Source organism: Rhamphochromis sp. 'chilingali', assembly GCF_963969265.1.
Source record: "Rhamphochromis sp. 'chilingali' genome assembly, chromosome: 9".
NCBI classification, from domain to species: domain Eukaryota; kingdom Metazoa; phylum Chordata; class Actinopteri; order Cichliformes; family Cichlidae; genus Rhamphochromis; species Rhamphochromis sp. 'chilingali'.
Genome location: NC_137936.1, coordinates 9293487 through 9319640, shown reverse-complemented (window position 1 = coordinate 9319640; position 26154 = coordinate 9293487). Strand labels below are relative to the sequence as shown.

The window sequence follows — 26154 nt, the reverse complement described above, 5'->3', positions numbered from 1 at the left end:
TGGGGGGGGGGGATAAGGAGGAAACGTTTATGGCATTAAAAAGTGACTGAGGCCACCTATAGACGCTGGGCTAATTGGCTTCTGTTCGTGCTGCTGGTGTGTGTCAGTGTGGAGCTGTGAGGGGAGGAGCGAGGACACAGCTGAGGTACAGAGGACCGATTCAAACCGGGAGTTAAAGTTAAATACGAAGCGGGCGCTAACGAATACAGAAGGGCTTATATTAAAAAAAAAAAATATATATATATATATATGTTTGTGTGTTAAGCTAATCGTGTGATATTAACTCTACCTGAGGAAAAACCCGCCTTCCCCCGCGCGCTGTTTTACAGTAGGCGCAGAGCTGGCAGTGGCTGCTTCCCTCAAGACTGTGACTGACCTGCACAGGTAAGCTTTTCAGCTTTCCTTCTTTCCTTCAGCAGCGTCTGCTCTGATGTTTAGATACAAAACAGAAACCAACTAGCCTTCAGAGCACAGGCAATGCTAGAAGAGGACTTTAAAAAGAATAGCTTGTGTTTATGATCCAAAGTTTGACTTACAGCACCGGCATTCTTTATATTATCTCTCACAGCACTTATAATGCAAGGAAGGGTTTCCGGTGTCATCCATTTATAATTGTTTATAAAAAGCAAGCTATTTGCGATTAATATTTATTGTGGGGGTTGTGAAATATAAACTCAGTGTTGCGTTATCTAAACTCGGGTTTTGGAATGAAAATAACATCTTTAACCTGTGGACTGGAGCCAGTGTGCACTCTGTTACACTGGAGTGATTCAAAGAAGTAAACGCAGATTGTAACCGAATATGGAGACAAAGTAAAAGGAGAAACTTCACCAACCCAACAACAACAACAAACCCATAAATACAAGCGATCAACTGAAGAGGGCAGATGAGCACAGGGCGAAAAGAAATTATGCTGTTCTGTGTTAAGATACTCATAATTGGACTGATTTCTAATCTCACTTGTTTTGTATAAAATCACACAGTAGAAATAAAGATATTTTCAAAACAAAGAAATGCAGACGCAGTTTCTCCTTAAACTGGATATTTCTAGTGAGTCTGTATTGCCTTGGAATTTATTTCCTTCTTCTCAGTCAATGAGTCCTTCAGGTTCAATATGTGTTCACTATTGATTGTTTGAACAGCAGCTCAACTCTGCAAATCCCCCTGGATATCTGTGCATTGATTATTCTAAGAGAGGTCTTCGATCTTCTACTCTTGATTAGGACGCCGAAGTGCCAGTGAGCAAGGTGCTTTACTGGCAACTCATGCCGGTTCACTGATGAAGCCTTGATTGGCCTGAAAATAGCAAAGTGAATGGAAACTCTGTTTCAGCCGTTTGCTTTATTAACCATGAACCCGGAGAAAGTCAATCAGTGCCATTACTATGTGTACTCATGTCCCCAGACCTTAACCTCAGCTTTACAAGGAGCTGCAAATGTTAAAATGTAACAACAGCATCAGCGGGGTTCAATGAATTATTGATGCAAAGACCTGAGACTCTGAACTTTTCCATACGACTGCTTTTAGCAAAAACAAGTGCTTTGTGCTTAAAATCAGTTGGCTCACACTGCCGTTTCTGACGCTGTTAAATATAATGTTCAAAATGGATTAAATTCTCTGACACGAGCCGAAGAGCAGTTTTGCCCTCACCTGGTAGTTTTAAAGGCTACACAACGTCTGACGACCATCAGTCCGTGGCCATCTTTTCCCCCTGAAAGGCACGTAGTGGTTGTAACAGGAATGAATAATTGAGAGGCCAGGCCAGAAAACAGTCATGGCGTATGTCCAGTTAATGATCCACCCACTTATGTATGTTCACGATGAAGACAGGGCTCGGATGCTACGTAGAGCTTGGGCTGGATGAGCAATGGAAAAATGTAGATTTGCTAAATTTGGTTGGTTCATGTTGAGCAAAAGTCATTATCTTGGCTTGTTACCACCAACTCCCTTGCATAAAAGAAGATGATTCATTTGAAAAACTCTGCCTGTGATTAACCAGAGTAAACATGACCAGACAGATATGAATGGCTTATGTACAAAGCCCCAGTAAAAATAGTTACATCCACATCTTCTACCACCACAACTCTGTGTCTGATGATCTAAACATTTCCTGTCAGTGTCTGTGGTGAGTCAGAGAAAGCTTTTATTTTTATGACCACATGTGCTTTTATTATCAGGACCAGACAAGATGGTGATCATGATTGTTACCTCGGGTCTTTTAGGGTTCCACGCAAAACATAATAAAATACTGTTATATTGATTTTCACTTTCATTAGTAGCAAATCCCATAGGAGGCATAATTTATCATGACAACATGAAACAACAGGCTACTGCTTATCATTTTATGGTCTTACAGCAGTTTTAGTAAACAGCTTTCAGACACATCTCACTTCTGTCAGCTTTTACCTCTTCATACAAACGGGATTGTGGCTCTTTGTTTGTTCAAAAGGTGGTTCTTTAAACAAAATCCATTCCTGCCAAAGGAACCTTAGATAAGAAATAGGCGATATGCATTTAAAAGCCTTGAATGAAGGTAATGTAAGTACTGCTAGTTATATGCTCACTTGATTTCTTGGCCTGAGCTAGATGAGAAGATCTGTCTAATACTTATACATGTCCGTTCAGTATAATGTTGGTCCTAGAGGACATTTAGCTTAAAGCAGGAGAAAGCAGTCAAGTCAGCCAAGATCCCCTTTTCACTTTCACATCTTTATGCAAAGCTTTCCTGGATCATCTAACTCATTAAAATGGCATCTTTGTTATTTAACTCTCAAGCAAGGAAATATCAAAGCTTTAGTCATTCTTGAGTTGCAGCTCATGATTTCTTATCAGTTTAATGAGTTATTTTACTCTTTTTGTTTTATCAGGTGTCACTGGGTGGTTTAAGGATGGTTTTGACTCAGCAGCAGACCTGGAGGTAGCGACACATCGCCTGTGCCTTTGGGCCCCTGGAACCCGGACTGGAGATGGTCCACTGGGCCGGACAGTGGTGGGCATGCGTCTGGTTCCAGACTGTGCTGGCCTTTGCCCTGGCCAACTGTGCGTCATTGGCCCCCAGCTCTGTCAACTTCTCTGTTGTGTACACAATGCCTTTCTTCCAAGCTGGGGGTCCCATCCAAAACATAGTCAACAACTCATTTTACCAAGAAGTGTACGTGGCCTCTAAGAATGTGATCGAAGCTGTCAACAGAAGCCTGGAGAAGGTGTGGGAGCTCCGCACTGGGCCAGTGGGGGGCTCAGAGTGTCACATATGCAATTTGTGTGAGATTGACAAGAATCACAACTTTCCAGAGGACACAGACAATCAGGTGTTGCTGTTGGATACACTCTTTATGTATTTATATTCTTGTGGAAGTTCTCAGTACGGCGTATGCTATTTCCACCAGCTGAACCCAAATGGAGAGCCACCCTCTCTTTCAAAGTGTTTGTTCAGAAAGGGCTCAAACTCTGCTGCTAACTGTCCTGACTGTGTGGCTAGCCCTCTTGGTACGAAAGTCACAATGGTGGAGGAGGGTCAGACTGTCTATTTTTTTGTCGCGGCCAGTGTTAATGACAGTGTCACTCAGCGTTACGGCAGGAAGTCTTTATCAGTTCGTCGACCACTGGCCACAGAAGATGGTTTCTTCAGTGATGTGCGTGGTCTGACTGTCCTTCCCAGCCTGCGAAAGACATACCATATTGAATATGTCTACAGCTTCTTCACTCAGGAGTTTGTGTACTTCCTTTCAGTCCAGAGAGAGAGCCCGGATCAGGAATCGTCGCCTTTTCAGACTCGTCTGGGACGTCTCCCGAGGAACGAATGGGAAATGAAGCGGTATCGCGAGTTGATCTTGGAGTGTCGCTTTGAACCAAAGCGCAGGAGGAGGAACGTAGCCAGTGAACCTTATAAGGATATTGTGTACAACGTGGTCCAAGCAGCCCATTTTGGCAAAGCAGGCAGGGAGCTGGCAGAGGAGTTAGGAGCGGAGGAGGAGGATGACATCCTGTATGGTGTTTTTGCTGTCACCGACGACAACGGAGTCACAGAGCATGACTCTGCCCTGTGCGCCTTCCCCATGGACAATGTGAACAAGGCAATTGCTGATGGGGTGGATGACTGCTGTGAGTCTGGACCTGAGCAGCTCTGTAGAGGGCTCTGCCATTTCCAACCCTGTGAGAGCTGTCCACATGAGGTGAGCGCATCAGTCTGCAAATACACAACTATGAAAATGCTACTTCTTCTTCTAAATGCTACAGTTGCTTGGTCTGAGCTGGCAAAAAGGAAAGTATGTCGCGATAAGATGAGCAGAAAATTATCTGAACTTGGATAATTTATGGACTAACAAAGGTGGCTCGATAAAACTCTTGCACAATATGTCTCTCATCTTCATCCAGCCTTGGTGCTGAAAATGAATCCATCACAGGAAGCCAAAAACTGTTTGTCTTGTAGTGGCAGGCTCCAAAAGTGAATCAATCCCTAAAAGACTCCCATGTTAAACCCTAAATTAAAAAGCCCCTTTACAGCCTGGTACCAAAAATGGTTTTGGCCAGAACTGATAGTTCCTCCTTCCATCTTTTCTATGAATATTTAACTTGAAGATGTCATGAAGATGTCTTTGAATCATTGTGGTTTAGTGACAAATAAAACTTAGATAAATACACACTTATACCACATCTGTAAACAATGAGATTTCTGACAAAACCTTCACTAGGTTTACAAGAAAATGTTGATCAGACACAACCACACAGTGTTGTCACCAAAGCGTCACTGACGAGGCAAATCTCCCTGGGTTTCTGGCTAGGTCACACGCATCTTATATGGAGCAGGGATTTTCCACTCAAAGGCGAGAGGTTTGCTGGATGAAGATTTGGGGTTTATTTGCAGCTTTTACATCAGACACTCGTCAATGGAGCACATTTTTTGAGATGGTTTTGAGAGATATTTAGAGACAGTGCAGCTAGGAAAACAAACACTGGAAATTTCAGAGCATCTGGTTGTTCTTGAATGCATCATTGCTTGGCTGTTTTGTGCACAGCTGGGATTCTCGGCATATTTGGCCAGCTTTTCCTACGTCTGGCTACTTCTGGCTTCATTACACACAGTACAAAACCAATGGGAGAGGTCTGGGTGGTATGACCATCTTTTATATACAGTCTATTGTATTCACCCTTTTTGTATGAATTTTTATGGTCATTCAGTTGAATCTATTTTCCTCTTTAGCCAGAAATGATCCTTTATTCATCATGTATCACCTCCTCTAGATGAGACACCAATGAAAAGGAAAATTTTGTGGTTTCTGTGAAGCAATATTAAGGTTTCCATTTTAGTCATATTAGGAATGTGAGAAGCTTTTGCATCGGCAGTCAGTTGGCAGCCACTGTTAAGTCAGAGAAAACAGGGATGCAGAAAGCTTTTTGGATCGCTAATAAATATGGAAAAAGTCTTACTACACTCATCATTATCCAGAAGGACCTGGATGGCAGCCAAGTGGGAGTGAGGGTCAGTTTTTTTTTTCTATAGGCTGAATGCTCTCAAGAAGGGACTGGAAAGGTTTGCCCCGTTCCCTTTTTGTGTGACTTTAGTCAGTGGCCTTTTCAGGCGATGTGTGTGCGTTAGGATGTCTGATTTTAAAGGTCTTAGAATATGTTGCTGCTGGTTTCTCGTGGGAAAACGCCTGTTTATTCCCAGATCCCATGCATATTTCTCATATTTTTTTGTGTTAAATTATTCAGTTTTGTCTTTTGGGGTAGGTTTTGGGTAGTGGGAGCTGTGGTAAGACATCTGATACCACAGTTACTTTAAGTAAATTCCAGTTTGAGAAACTATGAGTATTCCCACAAGGACTGGTTGCTATTACTGTAATGTTGCTGTGATATTGTAAAGCTGTATAATTAGTATGATTTCAGCTGCTGGTTATCCCAGATGATGGCACTTCAGGAGAAAGTGATTTCATAAAGTTTGGCAGAACTCGAGTTATGTTGCCCCTTCCTCTGCCTTTGGAGGAACACTTTTTGGTTGGACTAATGAAGTGTTCCTGTAATGGATCTTCTGTTGTTGCTTTTGGCTGCTGGTCTGAATATTGAGTAACGTGACAGTGGGACTGTCCAATAGACTGAAACCTTGGTTCTTCCACTTCACAGCAGACCAATATATGCCAAAACTGCTGCCAAAACATCATCTGTGTTTAATACAGTGGCTTGCAAAAGTATTCTGCCCCCGTGACCTTTTCCACATTTTGTCACATTACAGCCACAAACATGAATCAATGTTATTGGAATTCCACGTGAAAGACCGATACAAAGTGGTGTACACGTGAGAAGTGGAACGAAAATCATACACGATTCCAGACATTTTTTACAAATAAATAACTGCAAAGTGGGGTGTGCGTAATTATTCAGCCCCCTGAGTCAATACTTTGTGGAACCACCTTTTGCTGCAATTACAGCTGCCAGTCTTTTAGGGTTTGTCTCTACCAGCTTTGCACATCTACAGACTGAAATCTTTGCCCATTCTTCTTTGCAAAACAGCTCCAGCTCAGTCAGATTAGATGGACAGCGTTTGTGAACAGCAGTTTTTAGATCTTGCCACAGATTCTCGATTGGATTTAGATCTGGACTTTGACTGGGCCATTCTAACACATGGATATGTTTTGTTTTAAACCATTCCATTGCTGCCCTGGCTTTATGTTTAGGGTCGTTGTCCTGCTGGAAGGTGAACCTCCGCCCCAGTCTCAAGTCTTTTGCAGACTCCAAGAGGTTTTCTTCAAAGATTGCCCTGTATTTGGCTCCATCCATCTTCCCATCAACTCTGACCAGCTTCCCTGTCCCTGGTGAAGAGAAGCACCCCCAGAGCATGCTGCTGCCACCACCATATCTGACAGTGGGGATGGTGTGTTCAGAGTGATGTGCAGTGTTAGTTTTCCGCCACACATAGCGTTTTGCATTTTGTCCAAAAAGTTCCATTTTGGTCTCATCTGACCAGAGCACCTTCTTCCACATGTTTGCTGTGTCCCCCACATGGCTTGTGGCAAACTGCAAATGGGACTTCTTATGGTTTTCTGTTAACAATGGCTTTCTTCTTGCCATTCTTCTATAAAGACCAACTTTGTGCAGTGCACGACTAATAGTTGTCCTATGGACAGATTCCCCCACCTGAGCTGTAGATCTCTGCAGCTTGTCCAGAGTCACCATGGGCCTCTTGGCTGCATTTCTGATCAGCGCTCTCCTTGTTCGGCCTGTGAGTTTAGATGGACGGCCTTGTCTTGGTAGGTTTACAGTTGTGCCATATTCCTTCCATTTCTGAATAATCATTTGAACAGTGCTCCGTGGGATGTTCAAGGCTTGGGAAATCTTTTTGTAGTCTAAGCCTGCTTTAAATTTCTCAATAACTTTATCCCTGACCTGTCTGGTGTGTTCTTTGGACTTCATGGTGTTGTTGCTCCCAATATTCGCTTAGACAACCTCTGAGGCCGTCACAGAGCAGCTGTATTTGTACTGACATTAGATTACACACAGGTGCACTCTATCTAGTCATTAGCACTCATCAGGCAATGTCTATGGGCAACTGACTGCAGTCAGACCAAAGGGGGCTGAATAATTACGCACACCCCACTTTGCAGTTATTTATTTGTAGAAAATGTTTGGAATCATGTATGATTTTCGTTCCACTTCTCACGTGTACACCACTTTGAATTGGTCTTTCACGTGGAATTCCAATAACATTGATTCATGATTCATTCATTTGGCTTGTTACTATGTCACTGAATTATTAAGCTATTTCTGTGATGACAAATGCACTATTGTTTTAGACTTAAAATGTTTGATAATATTCTGGCTTACAGTTTTTATTTTTACAGCTTTTCAGTTTAATTAGTTTTATATTTGTATTTATGATTTGTATTTAGAGTAGCTGTAACGGAGAGTTAGGCTTTAGGAAAGCAATTCATACCCACTGTTTTATACTCCTCTGGGATTAGGAGGTGGATGACTTCAGGCAATAGCAGTGCTGTTTTTGTTTTTTTCTTAAACTCTAAGGTTACATACAGTCCATATATTTTTAGACACTGACTCGATTTTAGTTTATCTGTATATCACAACATAATTGAGATATAGTTATATGATTATTATGGTCTGATCTAAGCAGCTGAACAAGTATATTGGATTAACCACATAGAAATTACTGCCATTCTTTGCACTGGTACTTATTAGCATGGTCTCAAATGTAACTGGATGGGTTCACTTAAGGGTGGGATTTGAATGTGAACAAATTTAATCTTCAAGGTAAAGACATTTCACTTGTTTCATCAACTGAAACAAGTCATTTTTAGGATTCAAAAACAAACCAAATCTGTCAGAGAGATAGCAGGAAAGGAAACTGTGGCACATTTGGTGAAAAAAATAACACATAAAAAGGACCTTACCGAAGACAGAAGGTTTACCGAAGACATTAGAGGTGGATCGCTGCAGAATCCTTTCCAAGGTAAAGAAAAACCTGTTCACAATATTCAAGTTAGGACAACTCCAGGAGGTAAGCATATCATTATCAGAGGTTCACCACAGGGTTTAAACCAGTGATCTGTCTCAGAGTGGCCAGATCAGACATTAACACATACCTAAAACAGCACGTATCTCCTGGAAAAGCAGGTTTTGGACAGATGAAACTTGGATCAACGTATATCAGTGATGAGGGGAAAAAAACAGAGGAAATGTGACACAAAGACATATATGGCCTCCAGTGGCACTAGGCCACTAATGTCAGGCTTCAGTTAACTGGAGGAGACTTCACACTACGATTGGACATTGACTAGAAAAATATGGCAAATTCAAGCCTGTCTGTAAACACGACAGCTTGGAAGGTTTTAAATAAATTCCATTAAAGCTTTGCAGGGGTGCAGAGTGGGCTCATGTTAACAATCCATAAAAATTTCCCTACATTCACTAAGCTCTTCAAGGTCAACTCAATGACTTACTGACATTCTTACTGACATTGTTTGTATTGACGACATATAGGCAGTGATGTATAGGGATTCTAAATATCACATTATTTTATTATGAATGTTATGTAAATTATAATAACAGGTCATAATATTCCAGAATTGGCATTTTTTCTTTTGAAAACACTTATGATCAAAACATGTTTTTCACTTGATATTTATTGCAAAACATTAAAATTGTAACACAGGCGAAACTGGACTCAGGCGCAGACCAGCTGAACTAGAATAGCAATCGTAAATGTATTTACGAAACACCACGTGAAAGTATAGACAGTGTACAGGGCAGGGATATGCAGCGGTCCAGGGGGAAATGGGGAGAAAGTTCAAAACACGCTCCGCTCATTCGCTCCTTCCCAGTTTGTCTTCGGCACTCTTCTGAATCCAGCACACTCCGCTCACTCGCTCCTCTCGTATTTGTTTTCTACACACTCACTCTTACTCCATTCTACGCCACACCACCAGGGAAACAGATCGGGGGTACGGACAAGTCCGAGAACCTAAGCACAAGAGAACTGCGGTTAGCATAATCCCTGTAGTCACACGAGAAACAGGGTTTATCGGGGCTGTACTGACGAGAGTAACTCAACAAAGACACAGAGACCATGACAAAAATAAATTTTACTAAAAACAAAATGCATGCCACATGTGCTCTACACCCAAAAAGTGTCATTAAAATTAAGTCAAGTATATTAAAATGGGTTTTAACAGGACCAACTTTGCACTTGTTTTTACTGCACTACAAACTTGGCCAGGTCTCCCTTGAAAAAGAGGTTTTTAATCTCAATTCGATCTTCCTGGTTAAATAAATGTTAAATAAAAAATACAAAAAAAAAACAACTTTTTAAAGTATATAGAACAAAGAAAACAAAATGAATATTCACGAAAGACAATACTATTCCATTACAAGTAAATGCTGCTCAGTGAGCTGCCTTGGTGGAGGTTTGTGTTCTCATAGTGCTTCTTGTTCCTTGGTAGAATACTCCCTTAAATCAAACAGTGATGCTCCCTGCTCTGTATCTACAGCTCCAGGGCAATCCTCCTGTCAGTAATGCAAGGCATAAACATCTATCAAAGGCCTTTAGATTATTAAATAATCATATTATCACAACCGATTCACCTCGGGCTTCTGGTGTGCCAGATACTTTGTTTCTCTTTGTCACCCCGGTGACGAGCTCAACTTATCTCACAAGAAAGCAGCTCAGTCTGTCGAACCACAACTGTACATTTTCCAGAGATCAAATATTACAATCTAATAATATGGAACTGCTCAAGGCATGTAAAACAAACAATGCTCCCATGCGGTCGGACAGCTAATAAATCTTCCTTAACATACTATAATGGCTGTGTTCTTGTTTACATCAAAAAACCTTTATATGTGATTGATGGTGTAGATTTGATTACATTTCCCATTAAACAGTGACTTTAACAGATTTGTCCAAATGCAAGCCCCCCTTAATAGTTTATTCTCAAGGACCAACTTTCATCACACAGCATACATTAGATCAGACATTCTCAGACTCTGCTCAGTTGTCATAAAGAATCAGAATTGAAATACTTTATTAATCCCAGAGGACGTTATGTGGTCAAAGTTGCCCCAAGACAGTAAGAACAGTAACGAACAAGTTAAAGTACCCCTCTTATCATACTGACTTTGTTATTTCTCTATAGAGGATGTGCAGATATTAAGGGTATACAATTACTGCAGTGTGCACTTGTGTTTTTAGATCAAGGAATTGTACAGAGAGATGGATTTGTTTCATGCTGCCTTTTAAGTTAAACATATCCCTGCAAATACAGTAATTTGAGTTAGAAAATATACCTCAGGGTATAGTCAAAGGAGCTTGCAAAGAAAAGCGTCTGGACTTCTTTAAGTTACTTGAAGACGTTTCACCTCTCATCCGAGAAGCTTCTTCAGTTCTAAGGTCAAATGGTGGAGAGTCCCAGATATAAACTTAGTGGGAGTAACCCCCCACAGAGGGACAAAAGGACCCCCTGATGATCCTCTAATCGCCTGAGCCAAGGTGTGAAACTGGGTGTGGGTCCCAATCAGCCAGAGTTTCGGGTGAGTTCATTGTGAAACCTGGCCCCACCTTATCATGCGAATTCCTGAGGTCAGATGGCCCAGGATGTGAGTGGGCGTTAAGGCGTCTGGGAAGGGATCTCAAAACTGGATTATAGATGGCAGAGAGTTGGTGTCGTAAACCCCCGCCTCTGTTCAAAGATGGTCGCTCACAGTGGACATAGATGGCTTCTTTCACTCCTCTTTCAAACCATCTGTCCTCTCTGTCCAAAATGTGAACTTTGGCATCCTCGAAAGAGTGTCCTTTATCCTTAAGATGCAGATGGACTGCTGAGTCTTGTCCTGTGGAGGTGGCTCTTCTGTGTTGTGCCATGTGCTTGTGAAGTGGCTGTTTGGTCTCTCCAATGTAGAGGTCTGAGCATTCCTTGCTGCACTGTACAGCATACACCACATTGTTAAGTTTGTGTTTTGGTGTTTTGTCTTTCGGGTGAATCAGTTTTTGTCTGAGCGTGTTGCTGGGTCTGAAATGCACCAGGATGTCATGCTTGGAGAAAACTCTCCTGAGTTTTTCTGATACACCGGCTACATAGGGGATGACAATGTTGTTGCGTCTGTCCTTCTTATCCTCCCTCGCTGGTGTCTGGTCTTCTTTTCTGTGCCTCTTTGCTGACTTTAAGAACGCCCATTTAGGATAGCCGCACGTTTTGAGTGCTTCCTTTACATGTGTGTGTTCCTTCTTTTTTCCTTCAGGCTTAGAGGGAACATGTTCTGCCCGGTGGTGTAGGGTCCTAATTACTCCAAGTTTGTGTTCCAGAGGGTGATGGGAGTCAAAAAGGAGGTACTGGTCCGTGTGTGTGGGCTTCCGGTAAACTTCGATGTTGAGGTTGCCGTTCTCCTCAATGTGCACAGCGCAGTCCAGGAAAGGCAAACAGTTGTCCTTGGTGTCTTCCCTGGTGAACTAGAAGACAACGCAGGAAATTTCACACCTTGCTTCCAAAAACACACACTCCTCCTCCTGAATGGAGGATAAGAAAGACAGACGCAACAACATTGTCATCCCCTATGTAGCCGGTGTATCAGAAAAACTCAGGAGAGTTTTCTCCAAGCATGACATCCCGGTGCATTTCAGACCCAGCAACACGCTCAGACAAAAACTGGTTCACCCGAAAGACAAAACGCCAAAACACAGACTTAACAATGTGGTATGCTGTACAGTGCAGCGAGGAATGCTCAGACCTCTACATTGGAGAGACCAAACAGCCACTTCACAAGCGCATGGCACAACACAGAAGAGCCACCTCCACAGGACAAGACTCAGCAGTCCATCTGCATCTTAAGGATAAAGGACACTCTTTCGAGGATGCCAAAGTTCACATTTTGGACAGAGAGGACAGATGGTTTGAAAGAGGAGTGAAAGAAGCCATCTATGTCCACTGTGAGCGACCATCTTTGAACAGAGGCGGGGGTTTACGACACCAACTCTCTGCCATCTATAATCCAGTTTTGAGATCTCTTCCCAGACGCCTTAACGCCCACTCACATCCTGGGCCATCTGATCTCAGGAATTCGCTTGATAAGGTGGGGCCAGGTTTCACAATGAGCTCACCCGAAACTCTGGCTGATTGGGACCCACACCCAGTTTCACACCTTGGCTCAGGCGATTAGAGGATCATCAGGGGGTCCTGTTGTCCCTCTGTGGGGGGTTACTCCCACTAGGTTTATATCTGGGACTCTCCACCATTTGACCTTAGAACTGAAGAAGCTTCTCGGATGAGAGGTGAAACGTCTTCAAGTAACTTAAAGAAGTCCAGACGCTTTTCTTTGCAAGCTCCTTTGACTACGATGACCTGGATGACTGAGAACCTTCACAGACACCTCAGGGTATACTTACTAAACTTCTTCTACAGTTAAACCTAAATGACTGCTGATCAGCTGCTGAACACAACGTAATATGATATATCAAGAATAAGTGATCATTTTAATGCTCAGTATAAACAATTTTTTATGTCTATAGCCTGAAACACATTGACAGCACAACACTGCACAAGATCATACTCTCTTTTTCCAGCATAAAGGACAAACAACCTGTTGATACCCTGTTGCCACATATTGTGCAATACTGCCTCGCTGCAGCTTGCACTTGAACTGCTTTTTCTCTCACCATTTCCTGTTGTCTGTGCCCTCTGCTGTCTACGACCTTTGTACTAGAGCATGGAGAACAATGCCACATGCAGAGACCATCCTACCATGGTGTCAAAGCCCTACTACAGAGTGGACCTGTTCAACAGGAAGATGACAAACGTCCTGCTCACATCTCTCCTCGTCACAACTATAGAGAACAAGACCGTGGCCCACATTGGTACCTCGACCGGACGCCTGCTTCAGGTATAGCATAATTTATCATCTTTAGCATTTGTCTTTATTTACTTGCTCCTCTACTAATGATCAACCCTTCATTTTGTGTTGGCAGCTTGTGCTGACAAGATCCAGCCCTGTCATCTTTGCCAATTACTCCTTGGTAGAAAACCAGAGGGTCTCCTCCATTGCTGCTGTGCATTCTTCAGAATATCTTCTCTTTGTGGTTGGAGACAAGGTACAGCTGCGGTCCCTTTGCACAGTATACCAATCTTATACCAGTCCAAGCTTAGCAGACTCTGTGGGTAAATCGTGCTCTCACTATTGAAAGACACGGAGATCTGGTCACATCACAGTTACAAAAGAGCTGGGTAATTTTAGCAGTCTTTTTGTGACAATCTAGAGCACCTGCCCGGGTGTTCTCTTGCCTTAGGGCCAGCGAATGTCTTTCACTTTTTAAATGGTGTTACCCTTGTGACCATGAGAATCAATTAGTGGGTAATTAGAAAATTGAAGAACTTGAAATGACTGTCAGAGCCTTAAACCGAATCATTAAATCAAACTGGTCACGTGACCTTAGAAAATGACGCTCCTCTGAACATGTTTGTAATATTTTGATGACACTAGATAAGACTCGTTTCAGCACTAGGAGCTGTCCAGCTGACCTCTTAAACAGACTATTGCTGAATGAGACCAAGTATCAGCTTACACGTCTCTCTCCATGAACAGGATCAGTTATTAAGGAGCAAATAAAATGATTCTACAGTAGTTTTATGAAACAAGCAGTGTCCAAAGTGCCAGTGTAAAAACTGAAGATTAAACATTATTTTATGCACACCTATGTCATTTACATTATCACTTACATCTTGTTTAAATCCTGCATTTAAGATTTTTACATGTGTCCTCCTAACACTATGAAAGGGATGATCTACTCAGGTATTTAAATACAAGAAACAAGGTATAATGCAGACAAACATGTCAGGCAGAATACTTTTCATATTTAATGTGAGAAATCAATACTTGGTTTTGAAAAGAACATTTCTTATGCTGCTTATAGGTTTCATTATATGAAAAATAAAATGGAGAGTTTTTTCCCCCCTAGCAATAAGTGTGTGAGATGAAAACGGTTATTATTCTGTTTTAGATGATCCAGGTGCCCCAAAGAGGACCAGGCTGTCAACACTTCCTGACTTGTGCCATGTGCCTGACTGCCCCAAAATTCATGGGCTGTGGCTGGTGCTCTGGAGTGTGCTCGTGGGAGAGCGAGTGCCACAATCGCTGGAGAAACGAGTCCTGCCCACCTGGGATCTCCGGAGTGAGATTTAGTCTAATAATCCACAATCTCTGAATCTGAAATCTACAACTTATGACAGCATTCATTTTCAATGGTGAACTATAATTGTCTTTTATTAACACAGTTCTTTCCACGGACTGCTCCCCCTGATGGTCAAACAGAGCTAACGCTGACTGGGTGGGAGTTCCAGTCGCCTTTGAGGCCTGCTATCACCTCCAGAACCCACCAGATCCGACTGGGACAGACGTCCTGCACTGTGATTCCAGCCAAAAGCAACAACACGTAGTGAGTAACTTTGCAAGGCTTGTTTTGGTTCCAAGGACAAGGTTTTTGTGTTATAACCATTATCAGCAAATCCATCAGTAGTTTTTTTTTTTATATCTTTGCTGCACTGTGATATGCCCTATTTATATTAATGCTTGCTCATTATTCTATAACGGTCTTTGCAAACAGCAAAAATAAGTCACCGAAGGTAATTTTGTTTCCTGTTGTAGTCAGACAGTTCACCATGAAATTAAATTGTTAGTAGTTTTGTTGGACATGTCTAATGCAAGTGTTTTCTTCTGATACTCAGCTTGGTGTGTAAGATTCGCTCTGGGGCCACTGAGCTGTTCAAACCAGTCAACATTACAGTGGAAGTGCATGAGGGCAAAGTGGAGGGACGCTACTCTATTGAAGGGAAGGCAGAAATGCCAGGATTCACATTTGTGGTAACCTTTGTTAATATCTTGCAGTTCTTTTTTCCTTGTCTATGAAGAGGGTTTGCTTTACCACAAAATCAAAATAAACTGACTTCTTCAGGTTCCCAACATCACAGAAATCCAGCCCAACTATGGCCCTCGTGTTGGGGGCACACTCATCACAGTGAGTGGGCCTCACTTGGACGCTGGAAAGACCAGGAGAGTCACTCTTAACGATGTGGCCTGCGACATAAAAAGGTACAAATACAAAACCTTACGTGCTTTGTAGCACAATCACTTACTCGGTTTCTCAAGTGTTTGTCTTAGAGCTTGTAAAGTTGTCTTGGTTTGGAAAAGTGTTAAAAGACTCACAAGTGAACTATTTTTTGCTCCAGTTCTTGATGATTACACAAATATATTTTAGAGCATGAAGCCTTTCGATTTGCTCCAGTTTGTCTGTTGTGACGTGTCACTCACACATAGCTTTGTCTCTCTGCAGGGTCACAGCGCCTAAAGGCAACGTGTCTTCCATCATTTGTTTGTCCAAAGAAATCTCAGAGGTGAGAGATGTTCCTCTGAGTGTGTTCATTGACAAGTCTCCTGTTCTCACAACAAAGGTGTTTTACTACAAGGAAAACCCAAAGATAACAGACGTCCGGCCTGACTGTAGCTTTGACAGGTAATGCCACAGAAACCTCAGCACAAAAACAGCTGCTGTGTGTACATACTTTGAGGGCATGATTGGACCATTTTGCATTTGCACTTCACTTTTGTGTATTATTCATTTTTCTGAGATGGCAGATTCATTAAAAAATGGAATTTAAACGTCTTTTTGTTGCAGAGGTTCAAAGATTGTCATTGAAGGGGAGAACCTGGATTCTGTTTACCGCACAATCATCCGCTTTAAACCCAATGAGAGCCACCTGAAATCTGTGTCAACGGTACAGTTCCATCATCGATCATTGTAAATATACAGTGCTCAAAAAAATTAACAACAGGTGCACCAATGAGGCAACATTCAAAACGGGAATGGTTTTACAGCTGGAGGCCACTGATATTTTTCCCTTCTCATGTTTTCTTACTGTTTTTTTTTTTTTTAACTTGTTTTCCATTTGGGTAGGCTCAGTGTCACTACTAGTAGAATGAGGTGATCCCTGCACCCTACAGAGGTTGCCCAGGTAGTCCAACTCCTACAGGACGGCACATACATTTGCTGTATTTCCTACCATAGTCTCAAGAGCATGGAGGAGATTCCAGGACCCAGACAGTTTCTCCAGAAGACTTGGACAGGGCCTTAACCAATCAGCAGGACAAGTGTCTACTCCTTTGTGCAAGGAGGAACAGGATGAGATCTGCCAAAACTACAAAATGACCTCCAGCAGGACACTGGTGTTCAGAAACAGACTGACGAGGCCCGACATCCTCAGTGTGCTCTGTGCTCACTGCCTGACACTGCTGAACTGCGGCACCATGAGCACATGAGAACATGTAACCAACATGAAAGGGTCTGGAGAAAGTAATCCTGCCTGTAACATAGTTTAGCATGGCTGGTTTAGCGGTCAGTCAGTGAAGGTTTCCAGGTCACGCAGTTCCAAAGGATGAAGGAACTGACACCAACTGGTCCCCATGCTCGCCCATACTTAAACCCAATAGGACACCTCCGGGAAATTATATTTCAAGTCCATCCAGAGCCACCAGGTTGCACTTCAGGCTGTACAGGCTTCATCTAGATCTGGAAAGAGATACCCCCCGGATACCGAGGAGTATTCCACAACATTATCAGGCATGCGTAAAAGCATGTGGGGGCCACGCAAACAACTGAGGAACATTTTGAGTTGCTGCAATGACATTTCTTTTGCAAAAAGGACTATTCTGCTGCATCATTTTTTCAGAGTATCTTTGAATTCAACTCTCTGTATTTTAACTCTGATAATTTTTATGCCCACAAAATGCTGCGACATCCTTTCATTCCTAACACATTACCCAGTCCATGTCATTATAAATATCCAACATGATTTTTCTCCCTTTGAGATCTGATATGTTTTTAGTATTTTTTTGAGCTGTGTATTAAATTATAGAGTTTCTCTATTGCTTCTCTGGGTGATGTGCTTATATTTTACTGTATAGAACAAGCATTAAAATTTTATTACACTGTTTTGTTTCAGGAGTGCCTCGGCAAGTCTTTACCCACACGGATGGAATGCATGACCCCTGTTTTCCACAGGGATGAAACTGTGGAAGGATCGCTATCTTTTGATATGGATGGAGCATCAAGCCTGTGGAGCAAAGAGTTCTCCTATCACCCCTACGGCGAGCCCATACCTTTTGAAACAGAAGGACATGTTCTAAATTTGTACCCTGGGTTTGATGAAGTGTCACTACATGTAAGCTGTTGTGTTACTTCATTCTTACTTAAATCAATTCAAATGTGTGGAATATATTGGAAATTTTAAATATCACACGTTTTGATCCTGTTCTTAGCACCAAAAGCTGAACCTGGTGAGCTCCTGCATGACCATCATTATGACGGTGGCAGGTGTTGATTGTGGTGCTAAAGTCCTGGATAATGAGATAACCTGCAGGATCCCCAAAAACATGACCATTCCTAGTGAGGGACTACCAGTGAAGGTCGGTCAGATGGTTATAAATTGATTAACGTGATTCAATATGGAACTTGGGGTCCTAGGTTTTACTGTCTGTGCCACTGATTAGTAACCATTACTGTACGTCACTAAGTTGTCTGTCCTGTCTCGTGTACCTACAAGATAGGATAGACAAGTAACTGTTGGATAAATTCAATATTTTTTATATGAACACAGATCCCATCTCCACCATACTGATTCCGGCATTCTAACTATGGGTTCTGACCCCATATCTATATAAAAGACCAGTTTCTGTGCTTTTTATGACATTCAAATGAAAGAAATTACAAAAATTAACAACATGGAATAATGAGTTGTGATATTTCATGATTCCCTGAACATGCTAAATTTGCAAGTTCAGAATAAGCTAACCCTATTTTTAGCTTACTAAATATTAAGTGACTGTCCAAAATAAGCTAGTTTTAGCTTATTAGCATTTAACCTAAGTTTAATATTAAAATAATATGTTGACTGTAATATATTACTTATCTTTCTGTAAGTAGGCAATGGATTGGAATGTCAGCATTTTAAATTTGCACTAATGTGTCGTATACAGTGTTGGGGTCAATACTAAACAAAAACTCATGCATCACACATTACTCGCTTCTTTTCTTAAAACTAATGCAGTACGTGATTTAATTACTCCCCGTGGAAAGTAATTTCTTACACTACTCGTTACTTTCATGTAACATGACCTAAAATGCATTGCCACATAAATACCGGTTAACAGTGTTAACCTTCGGCTGCATTCCACACGCTGACACAAATCAGTACTTTAATGACGACATACACGATGGCTTTCTTTTTTAAGCATGAACAAAGACCACTACACAAAGCAAGGCAAGTTAAAAGTGATCATCGGAGTGATTCTCCTGCAGAAACACGTGCAGGTATAAAAGAGAAGTTACAATGCTACATGTCTGAATGCTCATCACAGCTACTGTTACCTGCAGAAGGCTTTGGCTGCTGGGTTGTGTGCACTCAATATTGATGTCACTTAGGGGTCTTTGATACCTTTGTGTTAGCATGCTGTGAGTGCAGATGCTTGTACTGAGCTGATGTAGCGTTAGCAGTATTTGTGTCAGCAGCTGTTTCTGTCTTGGATGCACTTTGACTCTTAAAAATAAAAGTAGCGTCCATATCTCCAAGTAGCGTCCTCCTCCTTGCTGTCCACCAGGCATGCAGATACTCTTTAATGTATAAACAGAATACTATAGAAAAATTATGGATCTATTAGAGATGCATGCTGTTTGTTTAAAGTGTTGAGCCATCCACCATAAAATCAACATTTAATGTACAAATTAATATTATTATTAATTTTTTTTTTTTTTTTTACAGCTGAGCTCATACAAAATTAGATTTTTACTAACTAACATTGGTTCGAGCATATGTGGCAATGTCATGGATCGGCTGTGTGGCAGGCGGGAGGAGGACCCAATCGCAAGATTCACAAACACCGGGATGAACTCAAAAGCAGCTTTATTGCTGACAGGCAGAACATAGGAAATACAGAACTCAACTAAACTGGGAATCAATAAACTAACACTCGTAGGGAGACACAGGGAATCCACACAACAATGAGGGAGAACGCGACGCCGAACAGAGGGAGACGCAGACAGAAATACACAGAGGGTTAACGAGGAAAGTGGGAACACACGGGGAACACAGCTGACACAGATAACCATAACGAGACAGGGCGGGGTGAACATAACACTGACGGGAGACGGGCAGAGTCAAACAGGAAGTACACAGAGGTTCAGACAGGAGGAGAGAGAGCACGGGGAAAACACAGACATAACGGGCTGGGGAAACATGGAACAACCACAAAGGGAGACGAGGGCTCATAAATACACAGAGGGCACACAGGGGGGAGAGAGAGAGCACGGGGAGAACTTAGACATAACGGGCAGGGGAAACATGGAATAAAACATAAGGAGAGACGAGGGCTCACAGATACACAGAGGGGCACACAGGGGGTAAAAGCCACGAAGGGAAAACACTTAGGGAACAACACAACAGGGCAACTCAGGAAACATGGCCTAAATAGGGAACAAAATACAAACATACAAGAAAACTAAGAACACTGGGCCAACATGGCCCAGGACCATGACAGGCAAAAACTTTTACATAAATGAATGGTTTGCTCCAGATCTACAGAAATACTAAACTTGTGATTTATGGACTTTATTTTCTTAGATCTCCATCAACGGACAGGTTCACAACGTTGGCACAGTGGTGAGGGTCAGCAACCATTACATGGTGGGGATCGTTTTGGGGATCCTGGCAGCTCTGGTTGCCGGGGCGGTGCTGGCCTTTGTTGTCATGAAACACTTAAGGAAGAAGAAGAAAGGTTAGCGCCGCTTTCATGTGTGGACCTTGACGAGTCATGTTTATACAACTGCTAGTGGGTGTCAGTGTGATGAATTACTAAAGTCTTTCAAGTAGAACATCTCAGGTTTTGTATAGGATGTAAATGTTCCACTGTTAGGGTTGATGATTGAACATTATTGTGAAATGTTTTTCAGCCTCCATGGTAGAGTCACGTTTAACCCACAGCGCCAACCGCTGTGGTACAAATAATGTGGAGATGTCACCTGTTGGAGACTACAGAAGAGGTGGCTATCTAAGCACATATATAATATTCTTTACTCTAATTATTGCTGATTTTCCTTTGACAAAGACACCTTCATAAACTTAATAACTTCATGCCTCTCTTTTTCTTTCTCTGTGAACTTTTACTAGTAGTATCGCTAAGTCCTCCCACCCCCTTGGTGGGGCCGGTAGCATTCCCCAGCCTGACCTATGCTGGAGGTCGCATAGATCCGACCCTCACTCCCCTCCTTCCTACAGAAAAGATCCCTATCACCAGTTTTAGGCCAGAGCTGCTGGAAGAGGTGAAAGATGTTCTCATTCCTGCCGAGATGCTTGTTGTCCAGAAACATCGGATTATCGGAAAAGGTAAGGACTTGTGCACGTGAAAAAACTTGCTATGGAAGCCAAGCATTATATAATATTTTGAAGCAACTCTGTAATTATGTCTCATTTTTGTTGCAGGTCATTTTGGAACCGTCTATCACGGCTACTTCACAGACTCCAACAACAGAGAAATCCACTGTGCTGTCAAGTCTTTGAATAGTTGAGTAATTTCTGCTTCTTGAGGTTTGATTTATATGTTTTACGAAAGAACCCGAGTGTCTCTGCTGTGGAACAAAGTGCTAAGAGTATCTGTGATGTCCTATGAGTACCTTTCAGAAGAGGTTCTCTCTGTAATTCCACTGTCTTCTCAGAGGCCATCAGAAAAGAATCTTTACATGTGTGTGTCATCAGGAATAACAGATGTGGAAGAGGTGGAGCAGTTTCTGAAGGAAGGCATCATAATGAAGGGCTTCCATCACAGCAACGTGCTTTCTCTGTTGGGCATCCTCCTGCCACAGGAAGGGCTCCCTCTTGTGGTTCTGCCATACATGAAACACGGGGACTTGCGGCATTTCATACGCTGCGAGAAGAGGGTGTGATAACTATATTAAAATATTGGAAATTCATCACCTCGTTTATGAGGGACTATCTGTTAAATACCTAATGAACTATCATTTCCTTTTGTTTAATGAGGTGTGTCTTGTTGTGTGTTCATGGATTTCTTTAGAACCCCACTGTAAAGGATCTGATTGGCTTTGGGCTGCAAGTTGCCAAGGGGATGGAGTATTTGGCCCAGAAGAAGTTTGTGCACAGAGATCTCGCTGCACGCAACTGCATGTGAGTTTCCAAGACATGCAGAGAATTTAGCAAATGTTTCAGTGTCTCTGTTAGACTTAAAGCATTTGGTTTCGAGAGAATCCTTCAGTTGGCTTTTCCTTTCTTCAGGCTGGATGAGTCGTACACGGTGAAGGTGGCGGACTTTGGCATGGCCAGAGATGTTTTCGATAAGGAATATTACAGTGTTCAGGACCACAGGAAGGCTAAACTGCCTGTCAAGTGGATGGCCATCGAGAGTCTGCAAACACAAAAATTTACCTCCAAGTCAGACGTGGTACGCACATAAAGATTTACTGCAGTAAAGTTGCATTTAAAATGTATTTGATTTGATTTCCATTACACTGTTTGCATTAAAACGTTGCATTTGAGTGTTTTATGCACATTTGCTGACACTTGATGTATATTTTTTGTGTCTTTGGATACAGTGGTCCTTTGGTGTTCTGATGTGGGAAATGCTGACCAGAGGAGCCAGCCCCTACCCAGAGGTGGACCCATACGATATAACGCACTATTTACTGAAGGGCAGGAGGCTTCCTCAGCCACAGTACTGCCCTGACCCTTTGTAAGTAGTAAGAATGAAGTCATTTTATGGCCCCAAATTTCTGATTCACTCCAAAAGTTATTGCAAAAATACACTGTGTAAGTGTTGATGTGGATCCTACCAATGCTTAAGTAGTTCTGGTACAAATTAACAGCTGCAGGGTAAAAGAGAACAAAAAAAAAAAACATGACTCAAAGTCCAGATAATAATGACAAGATGTTCGAGTGGAGTGATACCTGTAAATTCTCCACTACTTTGTATTTTAACATGGTTATGCAACACTGTCTTGGAGTTAATGTTTATGTGTTTCGCACTCACGCAGATACACTTACACACAACTGACAACCCCCCCCCAACACACTCTAGTGTGACCGTACTTTTGCCTTTTAATGATAAACTGCTTAGATGGCGATCTCTTGCTCAACAACTAAAGAGTAACCATGCATGCCCCGTGTCCACTGAGGCCTGGCAACACATTCAACGTGGTCTGAGGTCTCATGGAAGGGACCTGGACCACCTAGATCAGAGCGAATCAGAGGAACAATGCTTTTTAATTATATAATCACTTTCTTGGTGGTCCATTCACTTTAAGAAGCTAAATTCTGGGAATGGTGAAACAAACCTAATCTGGCTTGACCCAAATGTAACAAAATTTACATGTCATTAATTAAATATTTTCAAAATATTCTTTGCCAGCTTGAACCATGAACCTCCTGGGATCTCATCTGGTTGCCTATGTGAGCTTCCTAGGCGCTGGATTGTCTTACAGCTGTACACAGCCTGGCAAGCTGTTTCACTCGCTCTAGTCTTTGTGCTAATGAGCTGCCGGGTACAGATATATGCTTAGTGTTCAGACACAGGAGAGCTATCTGTCTCATTATCCAACTCTCAGCATACAAATATATGCCATCTTCTCAAATTGTTGTGCTTCACGGCCCTGTAAACCCTGGTTCAATAAAACAAGTGTATGACACGCATGCCAATCAAAATCGTTCCTACATGCCATGTTGTCATCAGGAGAGGATTAACCAGCTGCAGCTATTAACACATACACAGTGTTTCTGTGTGAGTCTGCTGTAAGTCTGTAAAATTTCAGGGCCTCGTAAATTTTACGTGAAAATGTCTAATTCCTTATACAGTATATTAATTGTGCCTGTATTTTTTCCCCAGGTATAGCATTATGCTCCAGTGCTGGGACCCGGATCCAGAGTTGAGGCCCAGCTTTGCTACACTGGTGTCAGCTGTCTCCACCATACTGTCTGGCCTGGAAGGAGAGCACTACATCAGTCTGAATGTCACCTACGTCAACCTTGACCAGCCTCATCCCTATCCTGCCCTGACTGAATCCGCTGATGAGTATGACTCCACAGACGTTGAAGACTCGAGCTCAATGTCTTCTTGATTCACCTCCCCCTACTTACCCCCTACTTTAAACTGGTTCTGGTGCTAATAGCAGGCGCACAAAAAAGGAAAAAAAACAAACTTCTGTCTCATCACACCAGTGTTTTTTACCTCAGTGGATTTGAATCAGAATGGAAAAAGTGAGAAGGCCCAACTGTGGGCTTTAGGTTTGTGAACCAAAGGAAAAAGAAAGACAGAGATAGCAAGATATTCTTCATCGTAGTGCGTTAGGTAAGTAAAAAGTACCTTCAAATTACGAACACCTACAGAAGTGCAGGCACTACAGCTCACAGATGCTGGGCGCTGAAGAAGAAAAGTGTGCTTTTTGGTGAGCGAGGCATTGATGAGAGGGGAGCTCAAGTGCTTATTTCTGACAGTGGATTAAGGGGCTGGTACTGCATTAGTTCTGGATTGGTGCTGCGCAGAGCTTTTGCAGATGCACATGTTCTTCCTCCACAAATGGATCCAAATAATAAAGCATACTTCATCATGTTAGATACCACCAGTAAAATTCAAACCTTAAAACTGCTTTATCTTAAGTTTATTTATTTCCAATAAATAAACTGGTAACCGACAATATGTTAGACTGTAGTAACCAGCTATTAACCAGCTAGTTTTGTCGTACTAGCTGGTTAGTAAACCAAAGAAACAAAATGTTTTTATTGTAATACAGTCATCAAAAAAAACAAAGTACACTCATTTTGGATTCTACAATTTTACATATCAGGACATAATAAAAATAATCTGGTCTTCAGCTGGTCCTGAAATTAAATAAATCCAGTCTCAGATTAAGTATAAAACATGACATATTATCTCATGTCTTTATTTATTTAACAAAATTAAGCCAAAATGCAGAAGCAGTTGGTGAAAAACTAAGTACACCCTGACTATTTCCATAGAAATTTAGAGGGTAAACAGCAGCCAGGTGCTGTTAAATAAAAGCACTTTATTAACTGATCATCAGCAAGTGTGAGCGCCTCAATAAAACTAAAGTTTTGGCAATATGCCGGTCTCACGCATTCAGGCGTTTGTTACCCCAATGCGAAAGAAAGATGTTGATGTCCATCAGTCTGGGAAGGGTTATAAGATCATTATAAGATAAATATAATTCTACAGTCAGAAAGATCATTACAAGCGAAAAGCATTTAAGACAGCTGCCAATCAGCCCAGGAGTGGATGTCCCATCAAATTCACCCCAATTGTAAAGTTGAAAGCTACAGGCCTCAGTTATCATGTTAAATATTAAAGTTCATGTCAGTACATTTAGAAAAAGAAGGACCGAGTGTGGCTTGTTTAAGGGTTGCCAAGAGAAAAGCTCCTCTCTCTAAAAAGAGCATGACAGCGTGGCTTGGGTTTGCAAAGTTGTATCTGAACAAACCACAAGACTTCTGGAACAAAGTCCTTTAGATTTAGATTTAGATGAGACAAAGTGGACATGTGTGGCCATGATGCATTGCAGCATGTTTGACAAACACCAAACGCAGCATATCAGCACAAACACATCATACCAACTGTCAAGCACAGTGGTGGAAGGGTGATTATTTGTTTTTTTATTTTTTATTCACTGCTTACTGTTCTAATGTTGGACTGTTGAATTGATTTGCCTATTGTGGGCTAAATAAAGTTTTGTGAATTGATTCCGATTCTGATTTGGGTTTGTTTTACAGTCACTGGACGTGGACACCTTGGAGTCATTGAGGTGAATACAAACTCCTCTGTAGACCAAAGTATTGTAGAGTCAAATGTGAGGTCATCTGTGTGAGAGCTAAAGCTTGGCCCAAACCGGTTCATGCAGCAAATCTGCAACAGAATGTGTGAAAAAGAAAAGAATCATCGAGGTGTTCGAGTCCAGACTTCGGATTGTAATGTTATGGTGGTGACTAAAGAGAGGTGTGCATGAATGAATGAACTAAAGTAGCATTGTGAAGAACAGAGGCCAAAAATCTCTCCACAATGATGTGAGAGACTGATGCAGCATCAAATCAAAAACAATTCAGGCTATTGTTGCTAAAAATGACTCTACAAGCTACTGAATTACAGGGTGTAATTACTTTTTCACACACTGCTTATATATTTTGGCTTGGTTTTTAATGAATAATGACGTCATAATCTTAATAAACTTGTTCACCTGTGGTCGTATTTACCTAATTCTAAGACCTACCGGCAAGTTCTGTTCCACAAAACCTTATAACTGACAGAGAGTGCACTGTCTTCAACCATAACTGTTTGTCCTTTAGCAGCTAATTTATTACAGAGTCATTAAGTTAGCCTTAATGTTAGCTAGCTTGCTACAAATTACACAAAACAGCTTTGCCAGGTTGGACGAAGTAAAGCTCTTCCGGTCCAGGGATTCTTTAAATAAAAAACACAGTTTGGGGCTAAAAGGGTAGCAGAGTAACTCATATCCAGCAGTGTTGCTTTTAATTATTTTGCTGTATAATGATTCCTCTGCATATTTTGTATCAAACTTTAAAGTTTCAACATCGACCACAACTC

The 26154-nt window shown here is 41.8% G+C and overlaps 1 protein-coding gene across 2 annotated transcripts; it reads left to right on the top strand.

Moving 5' to 3' along the window:
- The first annotated feature begins 31 nt into the window (after positions 1-31).
- mst1rb (macrophage stimulating 1 receptor b) lies at positions 32-26154 on the top strand. Of its 2 annotated transcripts, none has more exons than XM_080891942.1 (21): positions 32-384; positions 2868-4172; positions 13201-13377; positions 13463-13585; positions 14492-14662; positions 14766-14926; positions 15216-15351; positions 15443-15579; positions 15821-16000; positions 16163-16262; positions 17487-17705; positions 17803-17949; positions 20160-20313; positions 20489-20578; positions 20709-20921; positions 21018-21098; positions 21291-21472; positions 21607-21716; positions 21825-21990; positions 22142-22278; positions 23428-26154. In XM_080891942.1, exons 2-21 carry the CDS (start codon positions 2967-2969, stop codon positions 23657-23659), a joined length of 4122 nt encoding a protein of 1373 aa, XP_080748068.1. In that variant the 5' UTR covers positions 32-384; positions 2868-2966; the 3' UTR covers positions 23660-26154. The 2 variants fall into 2 exon arrangements, with proteins under 2 accessions (XP_080748068.1, XP_080748067.1); XM_080891941.1 differs by having other exon boundaries at positions 20706-20921.